At 39.1% G+C, this 12,285-nt stretch overlaps 1 protein-coding gene across 3 annotated transcripts in view; it reads left to right on the top strand.

The window, feature by feature from the left end:
- Window positions 1-12,285, top strand: part of ildr2 (immunoglobulin-like domain containing receptor 2) — a 37,673-nt gene that overhangs the window by 15,845 nt on the left and 9,543 nt on the right. The window contains exons 3-7 of one of the 3 annotated variants that reach the window (XM_061971081.1): window positions 718-837; window positions 5,042-5,098; window positions 7,078-7,224; window positions 7,302-7,463; window positions 10,287-10,403. In XM_061971081.1, coding sequence (XP_061827065.1) covers window positions 718-837; window positions 5,042-5,098; window positions 7,078-7,224; window positions 7,302-7,463; window positions 10,287-10,403 — 603 coding nt within the window. The remainder of the gene's footprint in view (window positions 1-717; window positions 838-5,041; window positions 5,099-7,077; window positions 7,225-7,301; window positions 7,464-10,286; window positions 10,404-12,285) is intronic. The other 2 variants (XM_061971082.1, XM_061971083.1) reach the window with 2 other exon arrangements.

The following is a 12,285-nucleotide window of genomic DNA, read 5'->3' as shown; positions in this document are numbered from 1 at the left end:
AAACGCTCCGTCTACGGAGGGAAAAAGGGGCTATGAACAAAAAACTACTAAGTATAACAAAAGCCGCTCCAATGGAGGTGATGCTAGGAAGCTATTCTTACCTGAGAAAACTTACAAATCAAAATACTCCCATGGAGCCAAAAAAGATACAAGAAACGTGGCTGTGGCTGTGGACAATGCTATGGCAAGGGAACGCTGGAGGTACGCACATGAAGTAACGAGACACTCTGGCACAAGACAAGAGGAGGACGAGACATTTATACACATGAGGGAGTGTGACACAGGTGGGAACAATCAGGCAATCAGGAGAGACATCAGACCAGTGAAACAGGAGGAAGGGCAAGTGACCTGAAACGAGTGGGAGGGTTAACCTTTCAAAATAAAACAGGAAATGGCAAGACAACATGACAACAGATGAAACCCAGACAAGACTTCACCCAGGTGTGACAAAAATTTTGCAATTTTTACTCAATTAAATGTTAAAAAGTGATTTGATTCATCCAGACAATACATTTATGACACAGTTTAACGACAAATATTAATGTATGGTTTTATTATTGAATTATATTGATTATTATTTTTATTATTTATTATTATTATAATGGTTTTACTATTCGTTTTTTTGGTTGTTTTTTTCTGCGCCTCACCTGCCTACCCTGACCGCACGTCCCTTGTGTACACTAACTCGTAACAGTAATTTCTCCTCTTCTTTTGTAGAAGCAGACCTGCGGATCGGCGAGCTGCAGTGGGGCGACAGCGGGGTGTACTACTGCAAAGTGGTCATTGCGAATGACCTGGAGGGCCAGAACGAGGCCCAGCTGGAGCTGCTGGTGCTCGGTAAGAAAAGGGACACTTCATTATATACAGGAAATGATTCCTCCTTTACAATACACAGAGGTATTCATTTAGTTACACCACGGCAACTGTAGTTATGTTGTGGCCATTTAGTGTACATTGATACTGTCTTGGCATTCCAGTTGTCCACACAGCAGCTTCCATGGAGACGACCAAAAAGGTCTTTGCCAGGACTCCTTTGTTTTTGTGCCCTACCCTTTGCTACATGTAAAGTCACCTGGACAGCTATCATACTCGATATAAGTTTGCCAACTATTTGTTGAGTAAAGTGTCTCAAGAACATGAGCTTCCCTTACGAAGGTGTCACATTATTTTTATTTCAAGTAGCTTTGGGGTTTGTTCAGTGTGACTGGTGACGAAAAAGTTGTGTACCGTGAAGCTTGTTGTGTATTTGAGTGATTCAGCCGTCACCCTGCTGAGAACTAATCAGATTACTACCACCAGACCAAGTGGGTGGGGGCCTTGAAATTGTGACAATAACACCATGTGCTGTTGGCTTTTATTTTGAAAGATCACATATTGTAGTAATTTTCCATTAATTTAAATTAGAGAGGTCCCACTACAGTGTATTTAAATGGGTTATACTTGTATAGCGCTTTTCTACCTTCAAGGTACTCAAAGCGCTTTGACACTATTTCCACATTCACACACACATTAATGGCAGAAGCTGTAATGCAAGGCCCTAACCATGACTCATCAGGAGCAAGGTACACAATGGACGTGACTAGAATGGCGGAAGCTGGGGATTGAACGCTCAAGTTGCTGGCACGGCCGCTCTACCAACCGAGCCACGCCATCCCCTTTAAATCTAGCCTGCTTAAAGGGGAACTGCATTTTCCTCTCAGGTTGTATTTCTCCTCTTTTGTCGAGAAGAATTGTTGTACATTCTTGGGTAGCAGGTTGTAGTTTGCTTTGTACATAATTTTAGCTGTTTGCAAATGCACCAAATCGTTTAATTTCAATATTTTTGATTCAATAAATAAAGGGTTTGTATGTTCTCCATATCCAATATTATGTATTATTCTCATTTATAATTTTTGTAACACAGTTAGTGAATGAAGCGCACATTTATAGTTGTTTCCCCATATTTCTACACAATAACTCAAGTATGGTCACGCTTGTGAGCAGTAGCGAATATGAAGTGCTTTTTGGTCCAGAACATTATTGACGTGTTTCTTGCTCTTTTATGTTGTATATTTTTTTACATGAGGTTTCCAGTTCATTTTATCATCTATTATTACACCCCAAAATGTGTTTTCTTTTACTCTTTCAGTACCTACTCTGTCTATTTGTATTTGTGTTTGACTTTCCCTTGTACTGTTACCGAATACTATTATTTTAGTTTTACTGAGATTTAAAGAGTCTGTTTTTGTCAAACCACCTCTTTAATGTATTAGTTTCTTCTCTTTGTATTTGTATTAGCTTCTGTGTGTTCGCTCCTGAACAAAACGCAGTTGTGTCATCTGCAAATAATACTAACTTTTAAGTACTTTGTAACTTTTCAAATGTCATTTATATATAGATTGAACAATTTAAAAAATATGGATTGAACAATTTTGGTCTCAGTATTGATCCTTGAGGTACGCCACAAGATATTTTCAGCTCTTTAGAAGTTTGTTCTCCTATCTTCACTAATTGCTTCCTGTTGGTTAAGTAGCTTTTTACCCAGTTCAAGACCAACCCTCTGATGCCATACCGTTCTAATTTGTTTATTATGATTGATTGTTCAAATGCTTTTGTTGAATCCATAAACACTGCAGCAACACATGTTTTGCTATCTATTGCATTGGTGATCTCTTCCGTTATTTCGATTAATGCCATTGATGTTTTAAATTGTTGGCTCTGTATCCGTTTTTGGTTGTCTGTGAGTATTTTATTTTTATTTATGAATTTGTCCAATATGTTGTTAAACAGTTTTTCAAAATAAAAATAAAAAATGGGGAAGTAGAGAAAAAGATTTGTAGTTTGTAAACTGGTATTTGTCTCAAGTCTTATAAACTGGTACGACTTTTACTATTTCATTTTATCTGTGAATTTGCCTGTTTGAAATGATAGATTGCTGATTTATGTTAAAGGTTCTTCAATAACCTTTTTTTTCGTTTCCATATAATTTCCGTTACAAATCAGTTGGGGTCTTGGATTTACATTTTTTCCACAATATTGATTATTTCCTGTTTTGTCACACCTTCGTGGAACATCAAGTTGGGATTTTTGTCTATAGTGTCATTCAAGTCCTCAACTGACTTGAGATCTGGAATCTTTTCCTCCAGATTTGGTCCAATGTTCACAAAATACTTATTGAAGCTTTCAACTCCTTCGTTCATATTGTCATTTTTTACATTTCCGTCTGAGAAGCATTTAGTGTAATCCTTCGTAGCACCAAATGGGACAAATGATGATCCAAAACCTTATATTTCTGGCCTGAATATACAGAGTATGTAAGGTATTATTTCTTTTAATCACCTTTATAAATTGTGTGTATTATAGTGGCATTAGTCATATTGTACTGAACCGACAAGCTGACTTGATTCTGCCTTCCCTTGGTGGGTGTCCAGTTTGATGAACACTTGTCCTAATCAATAAACAGCAGCTCACTTTCTGATTCATTTTTTTCGTACATTAGGATTACCATTGTTGTACTAGGCAACAAGGACACCACTTTCCCATGTTGCACATGCATCATAAATCCCCTTTCACACAGTGTTGGTTGAAGTCTAACTCCTGAGTTGTCTCTCACACTGCTTTGCCTTGTTTCCAGCTACATTGTTTAAAATGAGAATACCAAAGTATTTAGTCATTTTTCTTTTGGATACATTTTTTGCTTTGACATTTACTCCTTCTTCTTCTGCTTTCCCATTTCTCCATCTTTCAGCCACTCCCTGCATAACTCCTCCACTCTCCCGCACGTACATTCTGGCCAGTCACTTTTTTTTTTATCTCTCTAAGAACAACAAAATGAGGCATTGTTTCACTTCAGTGCCTCAATAGGACGTCAGGTTAGAAGAGTTCCCACGATAAGTTGCTGCATGTTTGTCCTAGTTTACAGACGACACCCCCACACCCTCTTTTGTGCTTTAAAACACTGAAACCTAAATTCATGGTTTTTCCAGCATGGGGGGAGGGCTTTAACATCATTATATTTTCATTAAGTTGACATTTTTGACAGTATTTACCAAACTCTTAAGAGATGATTTTGTTTTCTTAGACTTTTGGAAAGCAACAGTCTATATTTCACATCTTTTGTGTTTGTAGTTTAAAAAATATATTTTTTATAGCAATTATACTCTTACTTAGGTTGTTGAGGGTTTAAGTGTTGTGCTTTGCTACATTCTAAATTCAATCTAAGTACAAAACATTCAAGAAATTCTGTAATTGCAGTATTATCATTGCATTTCTTCTATTCTTTATACTACCAGTATTAAGTAGTGTCATTTTAATATTAAGTAGGGTCATTCCAGTTCAGGAGTGTCCAAATTGCAGCTCAGGGGCCATTTGCAGGCCGCAGCTATTTTTTAACAGCCTTAACAATACAAAAACATATATAAATAAAAAGTGTAATAAAAGAGCCAATGGGTGTAATGTTACAGGGAAAAGTTACAATGTTGATGCTAATAACAAAAGTTGACATGCAGGCTGTTTTTTGCTTTAAAAAAAAATGAAAAAGTGAAAAACAACAAAATAGCCCCCGCTTCCTTGGATTTTTTTAGCCTGCAGCCCCGTTCTGATTACCGTATTTTTCGGACTATAAGTCGCAGTTTTTTTCATAGTTTGCGATTTATATATGTTTTTTTACTTCTTTATTATGCATTTTCGGCAGGTGCGACTTATACTCCGGTGCGACTTATACTCCGAAAAATACGGTAATTGGGAAAAAAAAAAAATAGTACATTTTAGTACATTTTATGGCATTACAATCTGTGGCTGTAGCACTAGCTTCCAAATAAACGCCAAGCAATAAGTACAGCAATAAAGAATTCTTAAGATGGCCTTGTGGGCCACGTGTTCGTAATATACACTATTTGAAAATGAAACGTTATATTTCAATGCCGTTTAATGACTGAACGATGCATGGCTCGCTACCAATTAAATCTCTCGCTCGCAATTTGTTACCATTTGCCTGAGCTTTTTCTCTCCTCGCTTGCTGCTTCCTGTGCTGGCCTTCACGTTTGCTGTCTTATCTCTGCAGGCAGGACAGCTCAGAAGGACGATATTCTACCTGAGTTTGATGTGGAGATTATGCCAGGTACGCTCACTCACCTTCCTTTTAACACTTCTCACCTCTGTTGCGCAGCATTTCTCCTCGCTTTCTTCATCAATTTAACCACCTGGCTTTTTTCCTTTTTAATCTAAACTCTTTGTCCAACCAAATTGATGGCAGACCAATTGATGATGTTCTTTAGAATTTTAATTCTATTAGGCACAGGGCCCAAACTACTACGGTTCTGTGAGCGGGGCCAATGTATCCCACTATTAGGCTATTCCAACATTGGTTCTGTTGCTGTATAGTATATTTAACAGATGTAAGCTTGTGTGGCTGTGTGATTGGAACCTGAGTAAACATCACTCTCTGAACCCATAGGAGCTGTGCTGGACTGTGGGATAGCCCTGGCTTTTAGCCTACTGGCTAGTGCTGCTTGTCAGTCATTAGGAGCAGATGTGTGGACGTGGGTTCGAGTCTGGTCCGTACTGTGCACGTTATATATACAGTGGAACCTCGATTGGTTGTTGAACAAGGTTCGTAAATAGAAACGTTTGTATAATAAAGAACATTTCTGCTTAAGAAACAACGTAAACATTTATAATAGGTTCCAGCCTTGACAGAAGTCCATATTTTAAAAGTTAAAGTACCCATGATTGTCACACACACACTAGGTGTGGCAAAATTATTCTCTGCATTTGACCCATCACCCTTGATCACCCCCTGGGAGGTGAGGGGAGCAGTGGGCAGCAGCGGTGGCCACGCCCGGGAATAATTTTTGGTGATTTAACCCCCAATTCCAACCCTTGATGCTAAGTGCCAAGCAGGGAGGTAATGGGTCCCATTTTTATAGTCTTTGGTATGACTCGGCTGGGGTTTGAACTCACAACCTACCGATCTCAGGGCGGACACTCTAACCACTAGGCCACTGAGTAGGTACATTTATACAAGTTAATACACTTTGAACACAATATAAAGCACTGTAAATCAAATAAACATAACAATGGGGGTGATGGATTAACTCTTTATTTAATAACAAAGTCAAAACAACAACTAGCCGAACTGTCCATTTTCCTATGCAGCCACGCTGCCGACACGCACACTCACTGTCACTATCCCTGTGGTGCACGAACAGTTTCAAATCACAAAAATATTTTACTTTAACAGCCAGGTCGCTACAATATTTAGGAATAAAAAACACTTTACCTTGTTGGTTAATCTTCTTGGTTTTTAGGGGAAGAAAGTGAGAGGGGGAAGGGGTAGGCCGTGTCGACAACGCTGTGGCTATTCCCTAGGTGCCTATTTCTATTTGGTCTGTGGTACATACTCACGATTGCGTATTATACTCAATGGTTAAGTGGACATCTTTATGTGCTCGACGCCTCAATCATTGGTATGTTTTCATCTACAAAACCATTCTGGGTATCACTCCATCTTATATGTCTTGTCTTTTAACAAAGAAACAAGGAAGTCACAATCTTCGTTCAATGAATGTTCTGCAATTTGTCGTACCCAAAGTAAGAACTGAACTGGGCAAGAAAGCATTTAGGTTTTCAGCACCGAAGGCTTGGAATAACCTACAATGGAATATTAAACTTCAAACCCTTGTTACATTGAATGAGTTTAAAGCTTCTGTGAAAGGATTGCAGTCTACCTTGTCTGTATGCGCATGTGTCATGTGAGCAAGTTTTAATGTTGTAAATGTGATGTTTTATGTGTTGTTTGCTGTTTTTTTTTACCTGGTTAAATAAAGGCTAAATAAAAATAAAATAAATAAAAATTGGAAAATCAATGAGGGGTATGTAAATGGAGGTTCCACTGTACTTGTTAGCGTTTTGTGTTTTCCACTTTTTAATGCCCTCCAAATCTCTAAAGTAATACATGTGTAATTCCCCCACAACCATCTTGAAGGGCTTTGAGGAAGTGTGCTGTTAAGGTTGGACTTACAGATAGATGTTGGATAAGAGCATTTTCTAGTTTTCTTGGAGATTCCTAACTTGGAGTGTTTGTGTGTCTACTTACAGAGTGGGCGTTTGTCGGCTGCGTGGCTGTGGGCAGCTTCCTGTTTCTGCTGCTGTTGGGTATCTGCTGGTGCCAGTGTTGTCCTCACTCCTGCTGCTGCTACGTGCGATGCTGCTGCTGCCCCGAGACCTGCTGCTGCCCGCGACATCGTACGTTACAAAACATCAAAGTTGCGTCTATTCGAGGCCCGCATGGGTCTTTCAACGCTGCGTTGATTCTCATGCAGTGTACGAGGCGGGGAAGAAGGCCAAGACTGCTCCGCCCGCTCCGGTCCCCGTGTATCCCTACTACATTCCTGGCGTTCCCGCCGTGATGCCACTCGCCCCTTCATCCCACATGGACCCAAAAGTGGTTTCCGTCCCCTCTATGGAAAATAACCTAGCTGGAGGTGAGTACCAGACAACAAAAGACATCTCAACTAACACTTTCATTGTCATCTCCAATGCTGCTCCAAAGTGTTAGGTCATCATCAGATCTGTTATTTACAAAGCAATAATACCCATATCCCGACTTTGGATAGCCAGCGCTTCATCCGTGCCCCCCCCCCTCCACGAGGGAGAGGGGGGCAGAGCAGAAAAGAAACGGCAGATCAACTGGTCTAAAAGGGGGTCTATTTAAATGCTAGTGTATACAATTGAGTTTTAAGATGGGACTTAAATGCTTCTACTGAGGTAGCATCTCCAACTGTTACCGGGAGGGCATTCCAGATTACTGGAGCCCGAATAGAAAACGCTCTATATCCCGCAGACTTTTTTGGGGCTCTGGGAATCACTAATAAGCCGGAGTTCTTTGAACGCAGATTTCTTGCCGGGACAATCAGCAAGATAGGATGGAGCTAGACCGTGTAGTATTTTATACGTTAGTAGTAAAACCTTAACGTCACATCTTAAGTGCACAGGAAGCCAGTGCAGGTGAGCCAGTATAGGTGTAATATGATCAAACTTTCTTGATATAAAACATGTTTTATATTCTAGTGTCTTCAAAATAGCGATCCTTTGCTCTGATTACTGCTTTGCACACTCTTGGCATTCTCTCGATGAGCTAACCCCTTCAAGACTGTTGGAAAACCATTTCAGGTGACTACCTCTTGAAGCTCATCGAGAGAATACCGAGAGTGTGCAAAGCAGTAATCAGAGCAAAGGGTGGCTATTTTGAAGAAACTAGAATATAAAACATGTTTTCAGTTACTTCACCTTTTTTTGTTAAGTACATAACTCTACGTGTGTTCATTCATAGTTTTGATGCCTTCAGTGACAATTTACAATGTAAATAGTCATGAAAATAAAGAAAACACAGGTGTGTCCAAACTTTTGACCTGTACTGTATAAACTCAGTAAATAAGTCCCTGGACACAGGAGTGCTTTAAGGGCAAAAAACCCACCAAAGGATTAAAACCGAGAGAAATAATTCAAAAATGTATTTGATAGGCAGCACGGTGGAACAGGGGTTAGTGCGTGAACCTCCCAATAAGAAGGTCCTGGGTTCGGTCTTTCTGTGTGGAATTTGCATGTTCTCCCCGTAAGTGTGTGGGTTCCCTCCAAAGACATGCACCTGGGGATAGGTTGATTGGCAGCACTAAATTGGCCCTAGTGTGTGAATGTTATCTGTCTATATGTGTTGGCCCTGCGATGAGGTGGTGACTTGTCCAGGGTGTACCCCGCCTTCCGCCCGAGTACAGCTGGTATAGGCTCCAGCATTCCCAGAGACCCCGAAAGGGACAAGTGGTAGAAAATGGATGGATGGATGGATGGACAACTAAAATTACACAACGTTACCTCATACGTCAGCAGCCAAATTAAACATATCATTTATTTACCAAATAATATATCATGATATTTATCGTTATCGCAGGATACAAACTCAATACATAATGTGTTATAGATTTTAGTCTACATCGCCCATTCATAATTGTAGCCATTTGAAGCCTTAATAACTGCACCAGATGGCAATAGCTCCATCAAGCAGCTTTATCTACCTCTACAAACACTCACGTCCGCCCTGACATTGGTAGATCGTGAGTTGAAACCCCGGCCGAGTCATACCAAAGACTATAAAAATGGGACCCATTGTCTCCCTGCTTGGCACTCAGCATCAAGGGTTGGAATTGGGGGTTAAATCACCAAAATGATTCCCGTGTGCGGCCACCGATGCTGCTCAATGCTCCCCTCACCTTCCACGGGGTGGAACAAGGGGATGGGTCAAATGCAGAGGTTAATTTGACTATCAGCGGTACTTTTTAACTTTAAAATGTTGGTTGCGCTACACAGCTTGTTAGTGTGAAACTCATAAGCTCTTTGAGGTTTAGGTAAGTTTGTCAAGACTTGGACTTTGGCGTGGTTTGTTTTCCCATGGTGCAAATGATTTGGACCGGACATGGCGTGAAGGTACATACATATTTAATTTTAATACTCAAAAAGAGAACAAACAAAAGGCGCTCACAGTGGAGGCACAAAACTTAACGCAGGGAACAAAAACTTGGACTATGCTAACTATGAACATGGCAAAACAAAAGACACTTAGTGTGGCATAAATAAACAAAACTTACTTGCAATGACATGAACAGGACAGCATAGACTATGAACATGAAACAGAGTGTAATGAGTGTGTCAAGAGTGATGTCGCCAGGCTGACTGCCTGGCAACTACAGGCTTAAATAGTGATGACATGATTAGTGAAAACAGGTGCGTGACTCAAAATGTGAAAAACGTGAGACAGGTGCGTGACATGACGATGTGAGCCAGGTGAAACTAATGGTTACTATGGTGACAAAGGGAGTGAAGACAAGAACTAAAAAGTGTCCAAAAACCAAGCAAAACATAACTAAACAAAACATGATCACAGACATGACAAAGTTAACGTAAATATTGTTTTACTATGTCATGTGGCGAGGTAATTCAAATAACAAAGCTGGTGGTGGCCTAAGACTTTTGCACAGTAATACACAAGCATGTCTACTGTAGTATGTGTCTGCATGTATGTCCAATTAATACCCATGATTGTGTACATTTATCAGTTCATTATGTAGACCTAAACACTCTTAATGAGATTCAACACAAGATCTATTATCTCAACATTCACACACAAGTGGTTATGCATCATACTGAGTTGTTTCTAATAGTTTGTAAATTAGATGTATACCTAATGTAGTGGCCAATAAGTGTCTGCATGTGCAATCGTTGCATGCAAATGTGTTGTGTGTCCGTGTCCGCAGTGCGCAGTGGTTACCGACTGAAAGGCAGTCAGGACCAGGACTCACTGAAAGTTCTTTATTACATAGAGAGGGAGCTGGCTCAAGTGCCGTATGCCGCCAAGATGGCTGCACTTCAACGTAAGCCTGCAGTGATTAGGCTATTGTGTTTTGTGTGTGTGTGTGTGTTGGTGTGTAAAATGATTGTTTGTGTTAATTAGTATGCTGCGTTTGTTTCATCTAATCACATTATTTCATAACATGTAACTACTAACTGAGAGGAGGAGAATAAAGAGTACAGTGGAACCTCAACAGTTAAATACCACAATTATTAGGGAATGATGCTAAAGTTGCACAAAAAGTTGAGAAGACCTACAAATACAATACTTTAGATGCCAACTTCAATAACAGTACAAACACTATATATATATATATATATATATATATATATATATATATATATATATATATATATATATATATATATATATATATATATATATACAGTACAGGCCAAAGGTTTGGACACACTTTCTCCTCATTCAATTTGTTTTCTTTATTTTCATGACTATTTACATTGTAGATTGTCACTGAAGGCATCAAAACTATGAATGAACACATGTGGAGTTATATACTTAACAAAAAAGGTGAAATAACTGAAAACATGTTTTATATTCTAGTTTCTTCAAAATAGCCACCCTTCGCACTGATTACTGCTTTGCACACTCTTGGTATTCTTTCCATGAGCTTGAAGCACACCTGTGAAGTGAAAACCATTTCAGGTAACTACCTCTTGAAGCTCATCGAGAGAATGCCAAAAGTGTGCGAAAAAGTAATCAGAGCAAAGGGTGGAAACTAGAATATAAAACATGTTTTCAGTTATTTCATCTTTTTTTGTTAAGTACATAACTCCACGTGTTCATTTTGGCCTGTACTGTATGTATATGTATATATATTATTTTTTTGTTTTGTTTTGTTTTTGTTTTTTTAATCGATTCTCAAAAATTATGAATCGGAATACAATAAAAATTGCGATTTCGATGTGAATCAATTGTTTTAGCACCCATATCAGACTCACAGGGCCGCCCTCTGCCTCCTCTATAGGCAGAACAGCAGCTGTGCGTAGGGCTTTCCGTACACGGCCCCATTTTGCATAAAGAAGTGCATGTAAAACGTAAAATATTATTCATGTGAATTTTTGCCGCAAACTATTCCTTGCTGCCTCCTGCACAGTTGCTGACAATAATACAATGGGCAGAGATCCCATAGTGTCACACACGTGCTGTTCCTGTGGTGCACAGCTCTGGTGCTTGTCTTGTAAAGCAGAGGTACTGGGTTTGAAACCTAGTCAGAGTAGATTTTTCAAGGTTTATGAATTTATAAGGGCTGTCATATTATTATTTAAAAAAAAATCAGATTAATTACACCTTTGAATTCGGATCAATCAAAATACTTGTCTATATTATCTAAATTAACTTGTAAAAAAAGAAAAGACAAACCTACACCGCCTCTCATGTAAACATCCAAGCATGTACGGTCATAATAAATCGGGTGGTTAATGCAAAAGTTTTCTGTGATTAATCACATGAGATAAGTTTTTATTTTTGACAGGCCTATTTTTTTTAATGCTGTTAAAATAGATTTTTGCACTTAAAGAAAGTATGGTTGAACAACTTATTTTTCTTGAATTTATTTTAGGACAACACATGTATATAATTTAATTTCAGTTTGATTAAAAATGTATGAAAATAGTTTCACATAAATGAAAAGTGTGAAAAAAATATGTGACGGGGAGATGGGTGGGGCTCAAAATCAAATTCTGCTTAGGGCTCCAATTTAGCCCGAGGCGTCCCTGTAGACTCCAAAAGTCTTCTCTAGATTTTTAGCAAGTCCTCTGTTTGATACATCTGGTGGACTCTGATCACTAATTAAATATAGCAACAAAGTAAGCTAAGTCGGCAACACTAATGATCCCTCATGCTTTGTCTTCTTATTCTCTGGCAGACCAGGTGCGTTATAATAT

This window comes from Nerophis lumbriciformis, linkage group LG13 (assembly GCF_033978685.3).
Source record: "Nerophis lumbriciformis linkage group LG13, RoL_Nlum_v2.1, whole genome shotgun sequence".
Lineage (NCBI taxonomy): Eukaryota > Metazoa > Chordata > Actinopteri > Syngnathiformes > Syngnathidae > Nerophis > Nerophis lumbriciformis.
The sequence above is the reverse complement of the archived record's forward strand: the minus strand, read 5'-3'. Positions and strand labels throughout refer to the sequence as shown.